The 25,592-nt window shown below is 43.6% G+C and overlaps 1 protein-coding gene across 3 annotated transcripts; it reads left to right on the top strand.

Annotated features, from left to right (window-relative positions):
• Window positions 1–1,626: 1,626 nt before the first annotated feature.
• Window positions 1,627–24,550, top strand: FOXN4 (forkhead box N4). 3 transcript variants are annotated; one of them, XM_050924341.1, is made up of 10 exons: window positions 1,627–1,969; window positions 2,826–2,914; window positions 14,975–15,135; window positions 15,933–16,048; window positions 16,147–16,260; window positions 17,750–17,877; window positions 18,382–18,478; window positions 19,401–19,608; window positions 21,174–21,554; window positions 23,175–24,550. In XM_050924341.1, exons 2-10 carry the CDS (start codon window positions 2,829–2,831, stop codon window positions 23,252–23,254), a joined length of 1,371 nt encoding a protein of 456 aa, XP_050780298.1. In that variant the 5' UTR covers window positions 1,627–1,969; window positions 2,826–2,828; the 3' UTR covers window positions 23,255–24,550. The 3 variants fall into 3 exon arrangements, with proteins under 3 accessions (XP_050780298.1, XP_050780297.1, XP_050780299.1); XM_050924340.1 differs by having other exon boundaries at window positions 22,429–23,258; XM_050924342.1 differs by lacking the exons at window positions 1,627–1,969; window positions 2,826–2,914 and adding an exon at window positions 3,729–3,817 and having other exon boundaries at window positions 22,429–23,258.
• The last annotated feature ends 1,042 nt before the right edge of the window (window positions 24,551–25,592 follow it).

The raw sequence follows: 25,592 nt of genomic DNA, 5'->3' as shown, positions 1-25,592 counted from the left end.
TTGGCTGTGTCCCCCACTCTGACCCTCTGTCCAGGGGTTTCGTCCCCCACTCTGACCCTCTCTAGGGGGGGTGTCCCCCACTTTGACACTCTCTGAAGGGGGCTGTGTCCCCCACTCTGACCCTCTCTCAAGGGGGCTGTGTCCCCCACTCTGACCCTCTCTCATGGGGGGCTGCGTCCCTAATTCTGACACTAAGGGGTCTGTGTCCCCCACTCTGACCCTCTCTCAGGGGGGACCTGGCTCAGTCCCGGGGGTACCTGGCTCAGTCCCGGGGGGTGGCAGCCCCTTCCGCCCCTCCCCGTTACGCTGGTCCCTGAGGGGGGCAGTGCCCTCCTCACCCCTTACTCCTCCCGGGGCGGCGCTTCCCGCTCCGTGCCTGGGGAGCTGGGCCGCCCGCTCCCGGGCCCCTTCCCGCGGAGCGCGGGGGCGGAGGCCGGCCTGAGGCGCGGGCCGAGCGGCGGGGAAGGGAGGCGGAACCAACCGCTTCCTCCACCCCCGTCACTCCGCCGCGGCGCTGCAGGGACCGGGCCGATCTGGGCAGCTGCGGCTCGGCGTCCCCCTGCCCGGGAGGAGCTGGAGGGTCCGGCCGCGGCGTCCCCCGAGGAGCTGGGGCGGGGGGGGGGCGTTCTCCGAGGGACGGGAGCCTGCGGCTGGGGGGCGCGGGGGAGGGGGCCGAACTCCTAGTGCAATTGTCCCCTAGTCCCAGAGCGGGAGGGGAGCAGAAACGGGCTTGGTGCAAATCCTGCACTAGTGCACTCGTCCTTCAGCTTGGTGTGTGCGTGTGTGTGTGCAAACTCCTGCACTAGTGCACTCGTCCTTCAGCTCGGTGTGTGTGTGTGTGTGCAAACTCCTGCACTAGTGCACTCGTCCTTCAGCTCGGTGTGTGTGTGTGTGTAAACTCCTGCACTAGTGCACTCGTCCTTCAGCTCGGTGTGTGTGTGTGCAAACTCCTGCACTAGTGCACTCGTCCTTCAGCTCGGTGTGTGCGTGTGCAAACTCCTGCACTAGTTCTTCAGCGCGGTGTGTGCAAACTCCTGCACTAGTGCAATTGTCCCCCAGCTCTCTGTGTGTGTGCAAGCAAACTGCATTAGTGCAGTTGTTCCCCAGCTCGGTGTGTGTGTAAACTGCACTAGTGTAGTTGTCCCTCCAGCTCAGGAGCTACAGCCGGGGCCAGGTCCTAGGACTGGGTGGTGAAAGCTCTTAGTGCAGTTTGTTGACCCCAACCCCTTCCAAAGCAGTGGCACGGCTGGCAGAGCAGTATTCAGCGGCTGCTGTTACCCCTAATTCTCTCCCCACCGCACCTTCCTCCCCTAGTAAAGAATCCGAGGCTGCAGTTGGTGGTGGATGGGTGTGTGTCTTGATGCAGCTGCTTCTGGAGTGGCGCACGCCAGTACAGTTCCCCATTCATCCCCCCCGAGGGGTGCTGAAGTGGCGCGCTCTTGCATTTGCCCCTTCTCTCGCCCACCACCCCACTCAAAAGCAAGAGACCTTTTGTTTTAAAAAACAATTTAATGTTGGCTGTGTCTAAACCCGAGATGCCTTCTTAGCACCCTCCCCCTCTTTTTTTCCAACTAGGGATGCTAATTTTAATGCCCTGTTACAGATTTTGCAACAGGTTTTTTCCCTCCCAACTGAGTCGCCGGGTGCATCCGAAGGAAGTTTAAATGCTATAAAAGATTAGAGAGCACAACCGCTGGCCACGAACAACTCCTGGAGGGGCTGCCAATCCGGGGGTGGGAATGGGATGGGGACTCAGTGCTCCTGGGGCTGAGAAATGCTGCAGTCCCCTTGACCCTGCCCTGTGACTGACCCTGCAAAGCAACTCACTCGCCCTGTGCGCATGCTCCGGGTTGGACAGCTCCTGAGAGGGAAATTTAAAAACGGTTTGGAGACAGAAACTGCAGCCAAATTACAAAGAGAGAGATCCCTTTAGACCAGAGAAGTGCAGCAGCCGCAGATCTCACTCCAGGTACCATCCTGCAAGGTTTGCTTTGCATACAGTTGTGCAGTTAGCACATTTCATTTTCCTCTAAGCACATAGGATGTAATCTACAAGTTTCTATTGAGAAATATGTGCAGATAATGTGTAGATGTTGTTTAGTTCATGGAGGTTGCAAGCTTTTTCTGAAAACTTGGGTCAGTCTTATTGGCACATGTAGCTTTTATTTTTTTCCTCACTCAGCCTTAGCTGTACTTTTAGAACAAAAGTGTTGCAAACAGTTACTTTTGGGGGCAAGTTGTATGACTGAACCTTTCCTTCTCTTTCTGCTAAAATGATCTCATTCATTGCCACAGCTGCTTGTATTATGGAGTGTTTTTAAATGACTCTGCAGTCACCCAGATTTTTTTTAAATTTGTGTCTTCACATCAATTCTTTAGCAGATTTTTTTCTCGTAATAACATAGATGTACTTAAAATATTAGCCACTGTCATTTTTAAATGTCATTTAGTTTTCCTAAATTTTAAATTGCCAGGTCATATGATTTTGTTTAGTATATAAAAACTGACACACAACTGTTTTCCTAATTTGGTTGGTATTCAGTTCACACAACTGAGATGCCTATAATGGATTCATTTGACCCTCCCATTTATTACATCAGTTATATATTCTGCATTACATTCTCCTTTGCCTTTCTAAAATATTTAGACATTTTATAGCCTAAGTAAAACATTGCTCTTAAAAGTGATAGGAAATGTGCCAACAATAATTATGTCTTACATTCCAGGTTTTTTCATTTGGATTTTTAAAAATTTTCCTCCATACTGCTGAAATGCTGGATAGCTACTTCATACCTATGTGATTTTTTTTGTTGTCTTCCCCACAGGAGATGATAGAAAGTGACATTACATCCATGATGCCAGGAATCATTAGAAATTCAGGGCAAAATCATCACCCCTTGCCACAGGAATACAGGTGAGGAATTTATCCATTTATAAAGAGATGTTGCATCCTCATGGCCCATTAGATGACTTTAACAGTTATGTATGTTTCTAAATAAATTCAAATATTCCAGAAATCCTATTTAATGAAGAAGCTAATTACATTTAGCGTTTGTCTTTAAAATAACTTTTCTCTTTGCTGACTGCTTGTAGCATACCATGTGTTCAGAAACACCCTGGCTTAAAATGTTTTGATAGTAAATCATAGTCAAATATGTTCAAAGCCTGGTGTGAACTTCTGGTATAGTCTGTGCACTATGAGATTTGCCAGACTATGATACTCTTGTAAAATAGTAATGATTTAAAAGCCCCCTTTCATGTAGCATTTTGAATTGATAGGAAGCAGTCAGGAAAAACATGAGTCATGTTCAACTAGCACTTGGGAAGGTCCTAGTTAAAATAAATATTTGCTTTAGTTCCCAAATGCATTCAGATGCCAAACTACTTACAATATGAACAGGAACAAACTTGGGTTTGCTGACAACCTTTAGCAAGTAGGCATTTATTTACCTTTACCAACACTTTCCCCTTTAGAATTTAAAAAAAAATCTTTTTTCTTAGAAGTCACAGGAGGGTTATGCATGAATTACAGTGCTTTGGGTTAAGTTCAGCTTCATCTTGTCACATGAGGTGATGTTTTATGAAATTCATTATAGCATGTGAATCAGTGCAGCAAAGTGAAGAGAGCTTTCTGTTGGTTTGTTTTGAAATGCTGAGTGGGTGACTCTCACAGCCAGTGGGTGTTTTCAACATTTCCTTGGGTAAAAGTGGGCAGCTGTATGTATTCTCTCTCTATTCAAAATGCAAACACTGCCCTGCAGCTTCTTTCAGTGCAACCAGTGATTTGTTATACTGGGTGAAGCCACTATGGAGAAAGGTTTGTGAAACCCTGTTTTGCTGTTTATTAAAGCACTGTTGGCTCTAGGCGTTTGGTTGGTTATGTAAATATTGGTAAAGAAATGTTTCAGTTGTTCAGGAAGGGTGTGGGTGACCTGTGGATGCTCAACTGTAAATCAGTATTAGCTCCCTGAAGCATATAGCACCATAACAAAGACCTTTCATGTAGGGAGGATTCTTTAATTCATAGTAACAAAACAAAAAAAACACCCAAAAAACGTTTTGATGCAGGATATAGTTTATTTTACTTTTAGGACACACTGGCAGAGTATCTTAGTTTACTTGGTGATCGAGCAGGTTTTAAAACTGCTTTTAGTTATTTATTATATATTCTTAGTTCTAACAGCTACTACATCACTAAAGTTGTTTTTAACTAGTTTGTGATTTTTTTTAAAAAGTCTTTTCTGAGTTATGTGACCTCATTTACAAGTAGAAACTTCTGATAAAAATGCATCAGATCTGAACTACACTGCAAATGTGGAACAGTATTTGTCCTGCTTCATGAGAAAACACTTTGGATTATGTAAAAGAAAATCTTTTAGACTGAATGATTTTAAGAAAAGAATAGACCTGTCAAATTCTATCAGCTCTGTTTACTCTCCTGCTGTCACCACAGTCCAAGACTGGAACCCACAGTTCTGAGTTCTCCATGGGGGAGCAGCAGGGCTCCGCAGAGTAGGAAATGGCCTCCAATTAGTGAGTGGGAGGCTGGGACTATGCTGAGAAGACCCTTCTGTCTCACTTAGAATCTTTCAATTGGACAGTTGCACTTTGAGGAGACCAGGCTTTCCAGGAAGGGTAAAGAAGGGAGCAGTCAGAGTGAGAGAGACAGGAATGAAAGGCAGTAACTACAAAGAATTGTAGATGTGCTTTATAGAGAATGTGCGCCCGTGTGGTTTAAAGGTCAGATTTGAAACTTTACAAGGTTTTCCTTGTTTTAAAAAAATCACTTTGGCAGACTTTGAGACCTTCTGGACCAAAGCATATTTAAATGAGAGAGAGTGGATGGAGTGGCGATATGGACTGCATTACTCAGCCAAATCCACACAAGGACAGACTTGAATGATGGTTTCAGCTACATATTTTTGCACAGATTCAACAGTGCAACATAAAACACCATCCTTGCTAAGTGCCATCGCCTACACCCTCAACTCCTCCCTCCTGAGGGATGTAGGTACCTGCCTACTTTGCATAAAAGGATGCATTTCCAACTGCTCCATAGAAAACATTGTTGTCTCTAACCCTTAAAGGTTAACCCCTTAATGGTAGCAGGGACATACACTTCTATTGACTGCAGCCAATATTTTAGGATATGCTAAAGCTGTAGAGGAGCTTGCTGGGACTGGCATACCCTGAACATGTTGCTCTTACTAATTCATTTTTTAAGATTAAACTGATTTCAGTCTAAATATTTTATTTTTCAAAACTGAAACAGGTGACAAGTTTATAATGCAATGGAGTATCTGTGGGTGATCCAGTACTGAGCTAAGTAAATTATAGGCTCTGAGTCAAAGCCTATTAAAGCAATGGGAAGACTCCCCTTGATGTCAGTGGGCTGTAGGGCAGGCCCTTGAGGAGTAAAGTGATTCAGCTTACGAGCGCTGTGGTCTCTAAGAATATTCTTTTTCGTAGAATTTTACAACATGGAGCTTGTACTAGATCTTCCAGGATCTACCATTTATAGCTGTGTACCTGAAAAGTAGCAGATGCTGTGGGCCCTGACAGCATAGGATAGAATCAGACTTGTACCTCTCCAGGCAAGAGTTTAGCTACATAAGTCCCCTTGTAGTTGGCAGTCATTGAGTAACTGGAATATCACATAACCTTTGACCCTTTCGGAGGGGGGCATCCCCTACGATTGCAATAACATAAATGGAGGTTGAGGGCATAACTACCACGTCAGCAGGTAATGAGGCCCATTTCACTCAGCTCATTTGGCATTAGTCAAAGTGCGTAATGTACACCACTGAGGCTAACAAAGTAAAACAGAATGGCAACTTTGGAACTATAAGGGGCCATTAGGCCAAATGTTCATACAGTGAAACAACTTTACACAACAGAAATTTTAAAAGTTCCTAAATAAGTATTGATCCCAAACACAGGAGTGGTTACTTATTTGCTAAACAAGGCTCTATTTCCAAATCAGCATGTAGGCAAAACTATGCATTTTCCCCAAAAATCAATTGATTGGAGAGTCAGTAGACCCACTTGTGGGGAGGTATGGGGAATATGGTGATCAAATAACATAAGGGACATGTCTCAAAATACATACTGAATTATTCTAACTTTTATAACGGCTTAAATCTAAATGGATTTGACCATAGAACCAAGTGCTCCCAGAGGACTCCAGTGTCTTATACAATGGGTGTGATTCTGCACTGCAGGCTGTCTGCGTTTACAGAGTATCAGGCAAAACTCCCACTGTTGGCTGTGGAAGTTTCCTCAGAAATGACTGTGGAGCTAGTCCAAATACTGTAATCCAGGTTTTAACACCTCCTACTGAAGGTCTCAGTTGATTTTAACTGCCATTTCAAAAAGCCATACATATTTTCACAGAGAAAGTACATATTTGTTAAGAGTGGGACATTAACAAAAGTCAAAAAATTCACTGTTAAGAAATATTCAACATTCTTGCTCATGTTTGACTCCTTTTGTTTTTAAAATATAGCAGCAGCATACTGGGTTTGGCTAATCACTAAACTACTCTTGTTACAGGGTGGTGACAGTGACATTACTAAAATGCTGTGTTTGGACCATATGCCTCTAGAATTAGAAGGGAATGCAAGAGTAATTCATCTGGCCTAACCAGCATTTATGCAAATACAAATTTAAAAAAGAGTCAAAGCAACATACTTGGGTACTGGTATAGCAAGGAATACTGTTAAAAGAGTCACTAACTAAAATGAAATGTCACTTTTCTAGCTTAAGGAATCACCTTACAAATAGTCAATAGATCTAGTTAGGTAAATAAACTACTGTCTGTAGCTTATCACTTTGTGTAAAGGTTGTGGACTTTCAGTGTAATATAGTATAACAGCATCCACACTTTCCCCTATTTCGGATTTATTTGAGCAGCCTTGTACAAGATTTTTGAAGGACTTGCAATGTAGGTATAAAGTCACTATTCTTATTAGGTTAGAAATAAGGGTTTAAATAGGTAGCTCTTAGCCAAAAGGTGTTTAAATAGTCACAAAGCACTGACTATAGGAGTAAAAAAATCTACTTTACTTGCGTCATATACTGGGTGAAGCACATCCTCAATAAATAAAAAATCTTTAGTGTTACAGGAATATAAATGCACAAAATTATCACAGGAGCATTAACCCATTAGATATCCTGGCTAAATTCCAACGGATGTAATTACGTATTTCCAACATAAACTCCCCCCACAGATACCTCAGTTCCTATCCTAAACGGTTATGTAGTCTGGCTTTGTTCTGATAGGCCCTGATTCAGCAAGAGATTTAGGCATGTTTGTAGTCCCATTGAAAGCAATGAGATGGAGAGTTATGCACATGCTTAAATAACTTGCTGAGTTGGAGCCATAAACAGCTGTTATGTTCCATTCCAGAGATAGCTGCACTTCAGTAGTGGAGAAAGGGCCTTGTCTACTGCTCGTATATCAATTTGTTTGTCAAATATTTTGTGACAGAAGGTGCTTGTAAGGAATGACTACTGTCTGTCTGTCTGGAAGTCAGGCTACAACATGAGCAAACCAAGTTTGGAATTTGGATCTGTGAGGAGCAATCTACGATTTAAATATTTTCAATATTCATCGTTGGGGACAGTCAGGATCTGGGAGTTTGCACTAAAATAAAACATTCTGCCGAAAAAGGTTACAAATACATAATTAATACAACACTAGTTGTTCCTGAAGAGAATTGCAGAGTCCATTCCCTTGACACTGTGATGTGGCTGAGGGATTTTCATCACATTAGTTGCTTAAAAAAAAAAAAAAAAGAAAGAGAGAGACTGGCTTCCTAAAAACAGGTCAAACGCAGGGTGCTGAGAATTGATTTAAGTGGATTAAATCATGCAGTTCCTGAAATTTACTAATCAATGTAAATTAAAAAGCAATGGCCCTTGTTCCTCAGATTATTTTGCATTTACAAAATTCTTACTTCTAGGCTCCATCCTGCAAAGTTCCAAGACCCCTCAGAGTTCAATGAAATCAGTATAGAGGGCCCTGAACCTCTCACAGGAGGAGCTTGGCACCTAGTTCAAGACCCAGGGCAGAAAATGAATTTGGTTTAGTGTTCAGTTATCACAAGAAGTTTCAAATACTCATAGCACAGAACACTTATCTTTTTATCTATAAAGCTCTCCCATATCCCCAGTCAGGTAGAATGCTTGGATCCCCAAGGCAGTGAGTGATACTGCTGACTTAGGCCTGGTCTATGCGAAAAAATTAGGTCAACCCAGCTATGTCGCTCAGGGGTGTGAAAAATCCACAGCCCGGAGCAGCATAGTTAAGCCAGCCTAACCTCTCGTGTAGAGAGCACTAGGTCAACGGAAGAGTTCTTCTGTCAACCAAACTACTGCCTCATGGGGAGGTGGATTACTTAGGCCGACAGGAAAACCCCACCCATCAGAATAGGTAGTGTCTAAGCTGAAGCACTGCAGGTGCAGCGTTACAGGTGTACACAGACCCACGGTCATTTACACCTGTGCAAGGGGAATTTAGCATGGTAGCATTCTACACTCAGTTGGCACTGGAGTACAAGATGCAGGGCAAAGGGAAGTCAGTCCAATGTTGGTAATCAGGAGATAAAACAAGGGACATTCAATGAAAACGAGCAAAATAGCTGTAGTTCACAGCCAGCAGCTATTAACAGTTTGCACAGCACCATCTATATAGGGCCAGATTCTGCCACCCTTCTTTACGCCAAGTAGAAGCCACGTTTTCTTCCATGGAAGAACTTGCAGAGTAAGGTGCTACGCAACATGAGTCAGTTTGGCAGAATAGCATCTATAGCAAGGAAAGACTGTTGCATGGAGCACAGCAGGGAGTCAGCAGCTACGGATTCACATCCCAGCTCTGCGATTGACTTCCTGTGAGACTTGGGCAATCATGCAGCTCATTTATGGCTCAGTTCTACCCCACTCCTCTCTGATATTGATCTACTTCCATGGGGCACTGTGAAACTTAATTGAAAGGTAGAAACCATTTTGATAGCCGTTAAGGTACATCTACCAGAGGCTAAGCATCTTTGCTCAAGGTCTTAGAAGAGTTCTGTCTTTTTATCTTAACTACTGTAAGAAAAAGGAAAAGTGAAACAGCAACACTGCGCACAGTGATCAGGTTTCTGGTTTTTCTCCCAAAGCCCTGTTTCATTTAACGCCGTGCAAGGGGAGTCAATTATTTTTGTCAAGGTCCAGACTCTAGAGAAAAATAATAAAACAAAAACAACAACAAGTAAAAAAAAAGATTTCAGAGTCCCTTCAAAAGCATCTGGTGGTTGGATTTGGCCCACAGTCTGCCGATTGACTACCCCTGATGCCAGGGTTCCTAAATTGTGGTTGATGGAGCACTTGGTGGTGGTCCAGGGAGAGCTGTCTGGTCTCTCAGACTAGCCGAGCTTATTTCCAGGAGACCCAGAAATGAGAAGAGGTGCTGGGAACAAGAAGGAGCAAGCCCGCCTCGTTGCCTGGATGTAGGGGGCACTGAATCCTATGTAAGAGACACAGGGGATGCTGGATTTGTTGTCAGAGACTCAAGCCAGCCATCAGCAGGAGAGGAACTTCCAAATGAACAGTGGGGGGAGAGAGAGAGAGAGAGAGAGAGAGAGAGAGAGAGAGAGAGATGCTTGTGCTGCATGGGAGACAGGAATCAAGTTGCAAGGAAGCATTTGCAAGGGTAAAGGAGGAAAAGGGGAAAGAAGAACAGAACAGATAAAGTGAGGAGCAGACAGTGTGACTAATTAACTCATTTTTTAAATGACGGAACGTTTCCTGCATTGGAGACAGCTAAAAATATGTAAGCAATTGGTGCAATTGCCTAAGGGATGTTTGCAATCACAAACGAGAAGGGAAGTTCTCTTTGTGACCACAGTGTGAGGGGAGGTTTCCATGAGAGCCTCTATGACACCACCACCTACACTGAGAAAATGTTTGAGAACAGCTGCCTAAGAATTTACCACTTTCGTAGCCCATCCCTAACCTTCAAATCTGAGCTTAATGACCCCAGCCTGAGCATTTTGCTTACAAGCCAGGCTGCCTTTATACAGCCTTAGGGCAGTACAGACAAAAAAGAACACCCGTAAGTTCTCCAGGACAGAGCTCAGTGTGCTCCCTTGGCAACAGCTGCCATCTTGAACTGAAACTGCTTTCCAAAAATGGAGGGCTTCCCAGCAAGCAAGCTGGCAGACGCCTTAGACATTTTTCAATGAGTATGAGTTGGGTATACTCCATCAGTATTTAAATTCATCTGAGCCACATGTACCTGGGCTGTACAAACACACAGGAAGATGTGGGCGTTTACCATTAATTTAAAACAAAAAGGGGAAGAAGGATACAGTGGAGATATACAAAACAGTTTTGTATGTGTGTTATAGCTATATAGGTTGTAGGTTGGGGTGGGGGGGCATGGCGCATGGGATTACACAGGTGGAAGAAGGTTGAACTCCATAAGAAGATAAATTGCCAGCTAGCCACTACTATGCATGGTTTAACTAAAGCAGATGGTTTGATTTGCATTTTTTTCCCGAGTCAAAGACACACCCAGAACCCATCTACTGTTAGATGAGCTGAATTTATATTGCATAGTATATTTGTACATTTAAAAACCCCAGTGATAGGACAGCTCTCCCTATGTAAATCTTTTTAAAAGGTCTGAGCTCTCATTGCCTGGATCCGGTTACCATGAAATGTGAAGTACTGAAGTGACTTGAAGTCACTACTGCTGAAATTTACGTTTGTTTTGAAGACAACTCAAAGAATAATCACTTTGTGCCACATGTATTTTTGGTAACCTGCTTAGATTCTACTATTTTACTGAACTATTAACGTTCGTTAGAATATTTGTCAGTCTGTTTAAAAAAATAGTTGCAAGAGAGTATGTCAAAGTTGTTTAATTGAACAAAACAGAGGTCTGTTTTGATTTGATGGGAAGTATAAAGTCAAATTCAAACTAGAAGCCTATGCCAGGATGGAGGGGGGTAAAATAAGCTCCCTCACAAGAACAACATTTAGTTTTACAAATGGATCGAGGCGCTCTATTTCACTGTACCCTTGTATCTGCTTTAAAATGGGGCAGAGTGACTGATAGATGATCTTTAAAATATGGCCTATATGCCCCTCCCTGTCTCTGTCAGTGGAGGTACAGGCCTATGCCCAATCCACAGAATCACAGACCAGCGTGCAGTGTAATAAGGATGCTGTATAAAAGGAAAGATGTTCTTCATGTTATAGTAGGAAGTAGGAGAATCTCGAGCTTCCTACTGTTCGGTCAGCACCCTATTCAGGCTGTTTGCAATTAAGGTTTCTGACAACATCTAACCACACAAAGTGGATTACTAATCATTTAGGCTTCTAGAAAGAGCTGGATGGATCCACTTAACGTTAACATAAAGCAAAGGAATTCATCAGTTTTCCAAAGAGATAAACGTAGAGAGGTTATTGTGCAAATATGGCTTCTGTGCTCCTCCCCTTCGGAGCTGTTTAGCCCATGCTGTGGAGTGGAGAGAGGGCATGTGGCAGATTCATTTCCTGACAGGAGGCGTGTGCAGTGGGTTTTAACCCTCACCGCCCATCTGACCCCATTATTTGTTAAAGGAGCTGACTTATCTGGAAGGACTGGCAGGGACCAGGGTGCCAGATGGCATGTGTGTATGTTGTGTGTTGGCTGTCATTCAGCCAGATTAATGTGAAGTTTGTAAAAAGGAGGAGGGAAAAAATAATTAAGCAAGAATGCCAAAAACAATGGAGGCCACGTGCCACTGGGCAACAGTCGTTTGCAACACAATGGGTTATCGGCTTACAATGAACGGGTCCAACTGTTGCAAACGACATGAGCCTGCCCAGTTTTCAAATCATTTAATGCTCTTGTTTACTTACAACCCAGCCAATCGCTAAGTAGGGAGAGTGGTCACCTGATGTTCTTTTTATGCATTTAAGTCCAAGGCCTCACAAAATAACTGAACAGTGGTAACCATGGCAATGCTAATTATTGCACTATAACTACAGTAGGAGAAAGAAACCAGGGTAGGCTCGGAGGAGAATTTGAAGACGTTTTTGGCCAGAATTTGAGCTTTGGCTTCTGCTTATTTTGTGTTTTAAAATTTTTGTGCAAACAAATAAAGTTCTGCTTTAGAGATCTACTGGGTAGTAGAGTTTTGGGAACTTTTGAACTGCTGAAAATCTTGACTAGAAAAAGCTAAAATCTCAATAGCCTTTTGGGCTGAAACACACTGCTGTTCTGGCATGTTATGTTAAGCTGATTTAGACTCATGTAAAACATACAAGATGCTTCAGCAGAAATCCGATTTATTTACTGCCTCTATCACCATTTGACAATGGCTGCACATTAGTGCTAAGCACTTGGCTTTTTAAAAGGTCACTTGTTTACTGTATAATGTTTTCAGTTAGGGCCTTTTAAAAAGAGAATCTACAATCTCAGGCTAACCTGTGTTCTTCCAAAATAGAAACATGTTTCCAGTGGTTGAATCTGTGCAGTCCTTACTCAGGGCTATGTAGAGATATCCTCCTTACTTACGTGAAGTAGTGCCTGACTCCTTGAGGAGTCCCTCTGACTTCCTCAGCACTATTCAACATGAGTAACAGTCTCACAATCTGGACATCGGTTTGTAATCATTTTAACTCACTGCCTTCAGTGGCAGCTTTGAATTGAGTAAGAACTTTTGCGGTTTGGCCCTCCATGTTAGTGTGTTCGTTTTTGCTTTTTATGCCATGCATTCCTTTATCAGCAGTAATACAAAGTTGATCGTGCCTTTCTAAGAGCACAGCATGTGCAAGTGGGGTAAAATGTACAGAAATTAGATTTCTAAATGGAACTTTTCACCAAGAGAAGTCTGGCCTGGTTTTTCATTGGCTTTATCAGTTAAGATACTCTGCATTTATGGTCAGACTCTTACAATCTGAAGATTTAGCACATCAAAGGCTGTTTTAAAAAAATTAAGCTGATCTCACCAAGGACTGAATGGAGGAGATCTGCAGTTCATCCCACAATCTACAGATTTTGCTTTATAGTGAAGATTGCGTTATGAGGGCTTCAGAAACCAGCATATGTTCCCTTTAAGGAAGGGCTAGATCTGAATTTTTGTTATAACCTGAACAGGATTTAATTCTGAATACAATATTTCATGCCCTGTGACAACATAGCACACCAAGCTGAGAGCCGGCCTTCTGGTCTTCCTGGATATGGCTGGTTTTAATCTAACCTACTCTAATGTAGTTTTGTTCGTTGCAGTTACTGTACTGTTGAGGATATAAAGCCTTTGCTCCACAAATCAGCAGGGGTTGGGGGTGCTATTGCAGAAGTATGTTCAGCTCTCGGAGCAGGAGCACTTTACCCCAGCCTCGCATGGGCTGGAAGCGCTATGGAAAGAGTATGGCTGTGGGACAGGCGGTTGGGGGCAAATGGAGATGCATTTTGCATCTCCGTCAAACAGCTCCCCTGCACTGATTTTCTGACAGAGACTGGGACTGACTGCAGGAGGGGCCAAGGTAGGTGAGGTAACATCTTTTATTGGACCCACTTCCATTGGCGGAAGGTGCAAGCTTTTGTACTGCACGTCCGCTGCAGTCAGGACTTTGCAGCCGAAGGGAAGGTCCCCACAGTACTGAGCCTTTGAAGGTGGGATTCACATCACGCCCCAGCTCCCAACACCAACAAAAACCTCTCTCCTTTGGAAACGTCGACATCAACATGATACAATAGCTGGAAGAAGCTCCTTCAGACTGTTAAAGGGCCCACTAAGTAAAGGCGGTTGAGGGTGCAGGTGCTGAAATTCCTCATTAGTCTTAGCTGGATTTCAGACTTAATGGAATACTGTCAGGTTAAAAATCCTATTTTAAACCATGGAGTGTCCTTAGGTTACTGCAATCACTGTGTGCGCGCACGCATTGGGGCGGGGGGGAGGGAGGGGAGGAATCATCAATTTCAGTTTTGTTTCTAGGCAGTTTCCTTTCCTGGTTTTCATACACTGGCACAGTGCTGCATTGTTTGGTTTGCAGATGCTGCAGAGGAATGTGGATTTGGAATTAAAATAAAGTTCATGGAAACAGTTCCATAAAAAAAAAAACTTGTTTTTACAAAATCTTATTCTCAGCCAAAGTTGCCCTCGCAGTGTCCACCTGGAAACGGACAGAGACACTTGAAAGATCTCATGCTAGCTGATTTTTTTTTTTTAATTTTCTCAGAGTGGTTAGAACATTATTAATCTACTGCTCCTCCTCCCCCCGCACAGTTTTAAAGTAATTTTTGAGATAAATACTGAAAAGGAGTGATTGTTTTGTCACTAGTTACCAATTCTAAAAAGCCTTAAGCACATACTTTCAGCACAGGAATAGTCCCACTGAAGTCAATTTTCCATTACCAATATTCTGTGTGAGTTATTTTAAATTAAAGTATTTTTTTTAGTACGCCAAACTGGACTTTTTTTAAAGCAACAAGTGCTCCTAGACTGATAACGTTTACAGCACGGGCTGAATGTTGACAGCCACTTTAACCTCTGAAAAGCAGCATTTCAGATGGAAATACCAGCAGCACTTGGAGTACAGCACTGCTGCTCCGACCGCAGTGCTAATGCCCTTCTCTCCCTCTCGTGCAAAAATATACTTTTCATAATGTTCAGCTGACCACTCTATTGTTCTACAGGGAGATCTTGACAGAACAGTCTCCTAAATTGGTCCTGGTTCAAAATAGAAACACTTCAAAGCCTGCTAAATAAAATGTTACCTCTTACAAAGGGAGATTTGGAGGCATTATGAATGGGAGACGGGGCTTGAACCAAAAATTCACAGCTTGAGCTTTGGATCCACATCCCAGCTTTGTAACTCAGACCCACATCTACTGTTAACTTGCATTAGGCTGGGCCCCCAAGACATCCTCCTTACCCACAGACAATCTAGCAGAATCTTTGTGCTCTTTGCTAACATCTCACCTTGTTCCTTGCAGACTCTTGGCTTCCGCCCCCTCCCAGTTGAGTGAAGACCTTCCAAGCGACTTGCAGTCCTTGTCATGGCTGACCTCTGTTGATGTTCCTCGCTTACAACAGATGGCTAGTGGAAGAATGGACTTCAGCATCAGCTCTCAGGAGTCAATGCTGCAGCAGACAGGTAACTTGCCCTGCTGTCAAAATGACAAATAATAATAATAATAAAGAGACAAAATGCTCTGCAACTAGCTTTCTTGTTTGTAACTTTTCACAGTTTAAGTACAGTAGATTTCACTCTCTGCCAGAAGCACTACATCCTGTTGCCTTCTGTGACAAGAGATACCCCCTATATATATATTTTTTTTTTACTAAGATGCAGTGCGTACTAGGGGTTAGAACAAAGATTGAAGAATTTGGACTTGACTTTATGCCCAGCTCAGCCTCATTGTGTGACCTTGGTGCAAGGACTTAGTTTTCAGTTCTCAGTATCTCTGGAAATGGTCATTTATCTCTGTGCCTTTGTTTCAACATCACTAAAGAGAAAATAATTTACCAGTCCTGCAGCTGTGCACTTCATATAGCCTCTCAGTTAATGGTCACCAAACTTCTCCTTAGTCTCAACATTACGTCAGCAAACATGCCTATTTGTGTTCACTTTATGGAGCAATTTATGCCATTAGATTATAAAACCGTTTGGGGCAAAGATTTTAATTCGGTATAATTTACCCTTTGTAAAATAACACTTACATTAATGACACTACAAAATCATTAGAGAGCTGTCGCCTAACACGCCAGCAGCAGCTGCTCTCAGTGGCATCTGATGTCACTCTTGCAGTTTGCAGTGTGTTTTGAGTTCAGTCTTATTTCCATGGAGCCTAATCAGAGTTGAAATAAGGCTTTAAAAATAAATAGCAACTAAGTTTTCAGAGATGTAGTTTTGTGTGAGTGCATTCATCATATGTGCTTTTTCATGAATAGGTCCTGTGCCAGGTAATATGCATGCAACAGGTGCTCCCGGAGCAATGATTCAGGTGCAGGCCAGTCTGCCACAGGGAATTCTGGGACTGAATACTATTACATCGCATGGAGCAAATGTAAGAGCTGACCTGAGGGGGTTAGTGGTCATTGCAATATTTCCCAAGGAAAGATGTCTGACTATAGAACCGACACTTTTGTCTTTTCATCCCAATAGATGAGCCAGTACACAGTCGGAGGGCAGCCATCTCCTAGTTTACAGTCACAGCACCCGCTTTTCCCTGCGCCTCATTCACAGCGAGTGTTTGCCATCGCACAGAATGCGCAACAGGTACTATTATTTGCTGTGCGGCCTGTGTCTCAGAGTAGCTGTACAGACCAGATTTGCAGTCTCTTACACAGACCTACAGATATTCTGCACCAAAGTAAACAGCTGAGCTAAAATCGCCTTGAATCCCCCTAACCTAATCTCTGTGCATGTGCCTTTTAGAGTCAGGTTCTAAAATGCCAATTCTAGGAACCCTTCACCAGGAAAACACCACTGCCTCCCCTACCACTGGTGACGTGCCATAGAAACTCCGCATTGGGAGTGTTCGCTTTCCAGAACCAGTAATCAGCTGCTTATTCCAACTAGGTTATCACTACACAGTCCCCCCCAAATTGGAAGAAAACTTATTCTATTTGTGTGTCATTTTATAGGGGGAGGGATAGCTCAGTGGTTTGAGCATTGGCCTGCTAAACCCAGGGTTATGAGCTCAATCCTTGAGGAGGCCACTTAGGGATCTGCGGCAAAAATCAGTACTTGGTCCTGCTAGTGAAGGCAAGGGGCTGGACTCAATGACCTTTTGGGGTCCCTTCCAGTTCTAGGAGATAGGTATATCTCCATGTATTATTATTATTACCAACCCTCAGTCAGCTTCCTGACAACTCTGCTCACTGAAACAGCAATGCCCAGGGTCTGGAAGAGTACCCCACCAGTCCACAGCTGCAGCTTTTGGGGAGAATTCCATCACAGCCCTCTCCCCTCGTGTCTCTCCGAGAGGCCAAGAACAGAGTGGAAACAGAGAGAGCTGCTCTCATTCCATCCCTCTCCTCAGTTCAGATCTGCTTGGCAGCCAGGAGCAGACTGCACCAGCACAACTCATCCAGTTCTACTGTGGATATTTAAAAAAAAAAAACAAAAAACCCAAAACAAAAAAACCCACCTTAGTCAGTCTCCAGAGCTTCAGGACAGTATTTTACCAATGCTAGATTACTCAAAAATGTGATGCACCTGAGGTGGGGCAGGGACAGCCTGGGATGGAGCTGTGACAATGTCACAAATTACAAACAAATTATTTGATAATAGCATTCAGATGAGCAAGAGCCTTGTGTGCTACTGTATAGTGAACCGGAACTGGGAAGCTTTCAGTATGTTCATTTTAATGATGTCCTGTAATTTGGTGTCTGAATCAATTAGAGTCTAAACAGCATAGAAAGTGTCTCCCTTGCAAAAGAGGAAGAGGGTTCGCACGGGGCGGGGGATTTCATTATGAGAAAGGATGGAACTTGTTTCAAACTCTGTGTCCTTTAGTCCGCACTTGGCTTCACCAACTGTGAGATTGGTTAGAATCTCCCATCTCTTCAAAGCACAGGAGCCTGTTTGAGGAAGTCTTTCCTTTGTACCTGTACTGTCTGGAATGTGATCTTTTTGGGCAGCTTTTGTTTCTCATCAGTACAAAGCCAGAAATAACACACGAGAGAGAGAGAGAGAGTGAGTGTATGTGTGTGTGTGTAATGCTGATTCTTCTGACAGTTTTCCCTCTTTCTTCTGAATACAGTGTAACTCAGCAGCAATATACAATGCATCCTATGGACCCCATCCTCAATATTCTCAACCTCGCCTTGCCCCTCACACTGCTCAGGAAGTCCATCCAAAACATTATCCCAAGCCAATCTACTCCTACAGGTGAGTGGAGAACAAGCTGGGCTATTGCTCCCAGCCTGCACTTGGCTTGGTTATAAATGTATCATACTTGGCACAGCAAAAGCTCCGTTTCCTTTCCCAGCACAAACGCGATTTACTTTTCCCATGATCTTGACAGAAGCCTTCTCTGGAGAGGCAAATCCACATCACTCCTCCAACAGCACTCTGCTGTTCTGTCCAGGTTGCTAGTGTAGTTAGTAACAGTGGAAAGACCTTGACAAGTTAATCCCCTTCCAGCAGAACAGAGGTGGAGTAACAGTGCCAAAGAGCTTGGTTCTCAAGATTTCATTATCTCTTTTGGACCCTTAAACACGGAAGCTGGGTAATGTTAGTGAAGAGCTGATGAGACCCCGAGTGCAGTGGGAAGTGACTGTTCACACGGGCAAAGGTGGGTGTCAGGTTGCTAGGTAAAGAGGAGGAGATTATGGGCCAACATGCACAGTCTGAAGCGGGAGCCGGCTTTTATCTTCTCTCTCTTTCTTCCAGCTGCTTGATTGCAATGGCATTAAAGAACAGTAAAACGGGCAGCCTCCCAGTGAGTGAGATCTATGGCTTCATGAAGGAGCACTTCCCCTACTTTAAGGTAAGGAATCAATAAGCTTTTACGACAGAAGGGAACAAAACAGGCCTAGCCACTTGCCATTGTATTCGATCCGTAGCATCTCAACACACTGTGTACCAAAAACAACCACCCCAGACACCCATGCGTCTCCCCTGCTTTACCCTGGCTGCATTTTAATTCCAGAGTCACACTATGTCTAGGGTAGCTGGCTATTTATGCATAAGCCTCTGGGCATAAACAGAGAAAACAGCCTGCCCACAATAGGTGGCACCATGACCTCATCCTCCTTCCATCCCCTCCTTGGGCTGTCCCCAAAAGCAAGAACACCCTGGTCACCAAGAGAAGGTGGCCTCAAGAAACACCATCCCTAGTAGCCTTGGAGCCTCCCTTGGATCTTCCTAGGTTTTTACATGGGGTCTATTGCTGTGACATCTAAGGGCTGATATCTCCCGCCTACCCTCAAACAAACTGTGTCCAGTTCCACAAACTCTGCCCTGGGCAGACCCATGCATGTAGCAAGTTCCACAGCCAGTTGTCTTCCCCTGAAAATATCCTGCTGCCTCCAGGCCTCCACAGATCAAGTCTAGGGCCTGTCAACAGCACAGCCTCAGCTGAGTGCACCTGACAGAAGGGTAGAGGGCCTAGGGAGAGGGGCTGTCTCAGAGGTAAGTTGGACCCAAAACTGCTTTATTTACATTGACACCAAGGCCTTGAACTGTGCTTGGAAGCTAGTGCAGCCCAGAGCCTTGTGACATACAAAAACGTGCAGCATAAGGAGGCCAGGTGTGATATGCTGAAAGCTACTTGTGTTGCTAAGCGGGTGGGCAAGCTGCTGTGATCTGCGGGGCCTGTGAGAGTCCCCCATGGAGAATTCACAGTCTATCCACCTGACGGCTCTCCTCACCGCAGTAGCTTATTTGAACAACAAACTTCTGCCCTCCAGACAGCGCCCGATGGTTGGAAGAACTCTGTGCGCCATAACCTCTCCCTGAACAAGTGCTTTGAGAAAGTGGAGAATAAAATGAGTGGCACCTCACGCAAAGGCTGCCTGTGGGCCCTCAACCCTGCCAAGATTGACAAGATGGAAGAAGAGATGCAGAAATGGAAGAGGAAGGACTTGGCCGCTATTCACAGGAGCATGGCCAATCCAGGTAGACTGTGTAGAAGAGTCACAGTAAACGGTTTGACCAGTCGCACATAAATTGTTATAGTTATCCAGAGCAGGGCTTGGGAAAGGAGGGAAAACGTTTCAGAGGACAGAGTCACTCTCTGGGGCTTGTTGCTCTTCTGGCACACTCCAGGAGTGTTTATTATTGGCCTAAAACCAAACAGGTTTCTCAGGATTCTAGCATAAAAACACAGGCCTGGGTTTGCTGGACTAGTGCCTTCTATGTGAAATAGTCAGTGCTGGCATCGGAACTGAGCCGCGGGAGCACAGGAGAGGCAGAGAATTTTTGTTAATGTATTTTTTGATTCAGGACTTTATCCTAAAGTTTGCCTGCTTGGTGTGCTTCCTAAATTCCCCTGCCTCTGACCCTTCCAGCCCTGATCCAACCCCACCCCCCCCAGGCACTGACTCATGTTCCCAGCTGCTGCCTCTCCCTGCCCTTCGCTTTCTGATCATCACTCCCCTCGCCTCTCCTCGGAGCTTCGTCTAGTGATTAATGCTTGGCAATGAAAGCCAGAACTCCTGTCTTTTATATCCTGCTTTGCCTCTAACATGGTGAGATTTTGGGCAAACAAGACTTCAGCTCCCTTGGCCCTCGGACTACTCATCTGTAAAATGGGTGTGCTCCCTCCCACCTAGCAGAATGGGTGGGAGGCGGAATTCATGCTGTACAAGGCTTTGAGATCATCTGGTGGAAGATGTTAAATTATCAACAACATTTTCTATTCTAAGCCCTGACTCCCATTTTCACAAGATACTCCAGTCACTTTTATCTTGAGACAGTAACCATTCATCTTAATATGGCATGCCAGCTCTTTCAGACTCAGATCAGACCCAAGATAATTATCTTCTGTCCCAGTCTTTAGACATTCTAAACAAGTTCCGCTGCCTCTGATGGTCAGTGCTATAGAGCACTGCATTTTAAACACCACATTTCATGCCTATTATTTTGCAGAATTATTGAGGTTTTTATTCATGCTCCAAGATTTCCCCATTTTTATAACAAGCAGCGTATCTGTTGAGCTCCTAGTAGCATGGCAGTGGCTGAAACCAAACCTGAGCTTTCCTGGGAAATCTGGAACGTGTGATCAGAATGACATAATGTTTTATTTTTGACTGAAGAGTTTAAAAACAAAGTAGTATTGAAGCTATCATGTGGCTGTCCTTAAAACATACTTAAGATGTAAAGACAAGTTCAGCAAATCCTCAGTCTGATTAAAATTCCCTGATTTCTATCAACAAGGAGCTCACTGTAGGTCTGCCCCATGTGGTTTGAAGAGTGTTAGCATGACTGTCCTGGTAAATATGCCAGGGTTTTCTTGGCCTGATCATAAGACATCAAAGAGAAGACCTGTGTATGGAAGGGAGGGAGGAGTGGAGGTGGCAAGAGGTACCTGTCCAGCTCTAGAACTGTACTTCTGCAGCGTCTTTCTGTTTACTGCTGAAAAGCAAAGCATGCATTGCAAACCCTCAGCTGCCTCAGGGACCTACTAGCCCTGCTCACATCATGGTAGACATGTGTGCTCACTTGCTTGTTTTCCCATACAGAGGAATTAGACAAACTAATCACCGACAGACCTGAGAACTGCAGGCGGTCTAGTAAATTGGCAGAATCCGAAGTGTCCACACTGACCCACATGACCGCAGCCCAAGGCCGAATCTCCATCTCCAAGCTGCAGCCCCAGCCCATGACTCTCTCTCTGCAGTCCATACCACTGCATCACCAGATCCAGACCCAGGCTCGCATAGCCCCGGACTCACCGGCACCTGCCCAGACGCCTCCTCTCCATACTCTGCCTGACATGAGCCAGAGTCCGCTTCCTCATCACCCAATGAGCCACGCACCCGCAGACTTCCTGAATGTGACGGCAGATATGAACAGCGAAGTGGATGCTCTCGATCCAAGCATCATGGATTTCGCACTACAAGGTAAGGGGAAGCTGGATGAGAGCACTGTGTATTAGAGAGAGAGAGAGAGAGAGAGAGAGAGAGAGAGAGAGTGTGTGTGTGTGTGTGTGTGTGTGTGTGTGTCCTAGTTATGGAGACACTGTACATATAAAACACATCCTGAGTCCAGTAGGACATACTGGGCTCACCTCCACTGAAATATTGCAAGACTGGGCTGAAATAGAAGATCAGAATTCTATCTGGAATACTGTGGTTTATGTACATTGAATTTCCCTACATGCTTCAGTATAATTTAGCCCAGTGGTGCAGTGTCCAGTGAAGATCAGGTGTCCATGTGGGAGGGGCAGGGGTGGAGGGGGGTTGGCTTAATGGTTGAAGAAAAGGACCATGGTCATGGCCAGTCCGAGAACCTGCCTAGAAAAGGATCTTCCAAGTTCTAATCTTAGCTCGGACAATGACTCCCCTTGTGGCTGGGGGCAAGTCGCAGCCTCTGTGCCACAGTTTCCCCACCTGCAAAAAGGAGCACTTCAGCTCCCAGGGTTGTTGTGAAGATTAGCTGCATCATCATGTCCATGCAGCACAGCAGGAGATAAGAGGGCTATATAAATAATCTCATTACGGGTGAAGAATACGTTTTAAGCAAGTTGGGAGGGGCAGGAAAGTTAGCTGTGGACTGACCAGCTGAACCCTTATTATTCCTGCTATCCTGAAGGCCTTTGTACCACAAAACCAAAAACCTTGTCGCTCACAAGCATCATCCTATGACTGAGTAGAAATTAAAACCTTTCAGCTAAGATAATTAAACAAACAGTAACTCTTAAGACCATTGTATACCCTGAACCCAGCCCATGGCAGGTCAAAACTGTAACAGGACTGAATTTATCATCTTTTAAAGGAAATATATGGGAAGAAATGAAAGACGACAGCTTCAATCTAGATAACTTAGGTGCCTTCAGCAACTCCCCTCTCCAGCTCTCAGACTGTGACCTGGGCACCGCTGGCCTCACCCCCATCTCGAGTGGTAGTGATTATTCCTTCTCAGACTTACAGGTCACAGGCCTCTACACTACTTATGCCACATTGGATAATGTAGCCTCATCACAGTACATGAATGGTCAAGGCAACAAGCCCATTGCTCTGCTTTAAGATTCACACACGTGAGGACCTAAGTAACTTGTTACAGGCCTATTCCCTTTGAGGCCTTAGGATAGGATCTGAAAGCTGGAAAGCAGCTCCTTTCGCAGACCCCTGCATCATGCAAGGTATTTACCAGAACTCTCAGTGTGATGCCAAAACGTATCAAGCCAGTACTAGCATGGGGTTTTTTAACACACCTCCCTCGTCATCTTCACTGAGATCAAAAAGGATTTTGGCTGTTGTGATACAAGAACAGGGAGCTGACAAAACGGAGCGTGGAATGCATCAGTTAGGAAAAACTTTACTAGAACAATTCACGCACTAGTCATATTATGTTTAAATGTAATCCAATCCTCAGAACTAATGTCATGTGCAGGAGTGGCCGCAGATTCTGTTTGACCACAACATACACGAGAGCCAATGCACCAGCTCACTGCTCCAGTGGGCCGAGTCAGAGATTCCAAGAACCACCTGACCTTATGTATTTGTTTCTTTTTTTCAAAGAGCCAAATAACCACAGCCATCAAACAAACGGAGATCACATGCCTTTTCTGGAAACTCTTGCAATGCCAACACCTTTCTGATGTAACTGTCTTTAAATGTATTCTTGGAGGAGGGAGTGGGGTGGGAAGGAGGCTTCAAGCAGAAATTTTTTAAATCAAACCCACAATTTTTTTTACCTAGGGCTTAATAAAACAGGAGGGTGGGTGGCTGACCACATGAAGGAGGTAGTAGAGCTGAATTATTAAACTGATCATTGGAGTGGAATTTTAGGAAGGACATTTATCTTAGGCTTGAACAAAAAAATTAGATTTGTTACAATAGTTCCTGTGTATTGTGCTTCTGTTGAGTCTTGTGCTAGGCAGTATTACTATTTGTAAATTTATTTATATTTATTGTTATGAAGAGAAAAGAAATTATGTAAACTGAGCACTGTTCAGTTTTTTTTAAATGCAGTAACTATTTGCATGAACTAAATTATTCATAATCACAAATGCAACACCTTATTTTAAATCACTTTTGTAGTACTTTGGTTTCATTTTGAAAGCTGAATTTAAACAAGCACTCTTGATACTGTGAAACACCTTTAAAAAAAAGTCAGACCAAATTTTTTTTTTTTACTATACAGTACCAATTCATAATTGTCTTTTTTCCTAATTAACCTAAGCAAAATTGATTCTTACCATGCATTTTTTTTGTAAACTTTTGAAAACTAGTATGTATTTGGTAACATTTTAAAATTGGATTTGAAGAAAGTTCAAACTACGAGTGATGTAAAGTAAGTTGTAAGAATTACACTTACATGTAGTGTTTAGGTTTTTGTACCTCTGTGACATTTAAGTAATATTTATTATTATTTTTTGTTTTGCTTATCACTGTGCCTCGATAACAATTGTACCCTTCCTTATAATTGTACCAACACTGTACCGACTTAGATTCGGACAAAACTCTTCCCTACACTAAATTATGACTAAGAATGTTTTGAAGCAGAAAAGGCCCCACTAATTTTTCAGTACACAGATTTAAACAAGAAAAAAAATAAAACAGCCAGCCTTTCTTAAATTCTGTATACTGATACTCTGGGAAGATGTAGAATGCAGGATCTTATCCCACTGCAATGTCCAGTGGTACTTTCTTGTTGAAAATCAACATTGTGAAAATGAGATGTGATAATGTCTTATGCGTATATATCTTTTCAAATATGCACATAAGTAATAACCTCTTCTAAAATGGCATGATGCTCCATGTCATAATTTATTGTTTAATCAAGTCCCATTTAGAAACAAAATAATGTGGACGTTGATCATTTGATGTGAGTGGTATCATTTAAGATGTTTTAAATTTTTTAATAAATATTTCTTAGTGCTAACCCTGGGTTATTCTAGATGGACTGTGTTAAAATTAGTCAGGTGTATGTAAAGTCACGTTCAAAGGGTACCTTGCAGCTAAGCGTTAAAAAACATCTGAATATTACCTGGTGGAGAATGGTTTTATCTGATTTAATAATGCAGTAAGCTCAGAAAATGTTGATCTTTGATGTACTGTGTACTAAGTTTGCTGCAAACGACTAGAAACTTCTCTTGAAGATGACACTGTACATTATCTAGAAAGAGCCACTACTATAGGAAAAACAGTCGTGTCCCTCATTTCTACTATCCACACAAATTAAAACAGTTTACTTCTATACAGCGCCTTTCACCAAACGTCACACATAATACTATGCCTCGAAACCTACCATGACATCCCTTGGAATCACTCCCATGTTACAGCTTGGAAGACAGGGGCACAGAGAGCTTAGTGGCTTGTTCTAGGTCATTCAGCAAGCCAAGCCATTTGTGCAGAACCAGGAATAGAATCCAGGAGTCCTGGCTCTTAGTTGCTTGCTCTCTTCAGACTGTAGGGTTACAAAACAGGCTAAGCAGTTGAACCTATTTCAGGAAAATTCTAAATAGAAATAGATGTAAATCTGTTGCTTTTTCCTCCTCTTCCTCCTGCCCCCCACTTCAAGCCTCCCTTGAGAATAACACTTTTAAAAGGTGCATCATGTATTTTCCTGTACAACCCACTTGCTGTGGAGAATCTTTGCATCTAAACTCACCTGCAGCCACTGATGTTCGTGTAGTTCCACTTCTCACAAAAGAAGTCCCGCAATCCATGGTGTATGAAAACAGATCTTAAAAAGATGAGCCATTGAAATAAGGTGACATTGGAAGGGGCTGAACATTACCACCTCTGGACCATTCTTTGAGGGCCTGTGAGAAAGTCACTGCCTCATCCCCCTCCTCAAGTGTCACTGGCTGCCCAACATTTTAGCAAAATGGCTCCTGAGACCATGATGGAACTGGGTTCACATTCCTGAAAGGCCATTCAGGCTCCAACCTCAGCTACCTCTTCAGCTCCCTGTGCCTCAGCCAATCCACC

Source organism: Gopherus flavomarginatus, chromosome 15 (assembly GCF_025201925.1).
Source record: "Gopherus flavomarginatus isolate rGopFla2 chromosome 15, rGopFla2.mat.asm, whole genome shotgun sequence".
Lineage (NCBI taxonomy): Eukaryota > Metazoa > Chordata > Testudines > Testudinidae > Gopherus > Gopherus flavomarginatus.
Note: the sequence above shows the minus strand (reverse complement) of the source record. Positions and strands in the feature narration are given on the sequence as shown.

Bases quoted from the DNA above. Each gene is read 5' to 3' on its own strand.
- FOXN4 (XM_050924340.1), top strand. From the start codon at position 2,829: ATGATAGAAAGTGACATTACATCCATGATGCCAGGAATCATTAGAAAT. The intron at 2,915-14,974 runs GTGAGGAATTTA...TGTTCCTTGCAG, and splicing joins CCCTTGCCACAGGAATACAG to ACTCTTGGCTTCCGCCCCCT. The intron at 16,049-16,146 runs GTAAGAGCTGAC...TCATCCCAATAG, and splicing joins TTACATCGCATGGAGCAAAT to ATGAGCCAGTACACAGTCGG.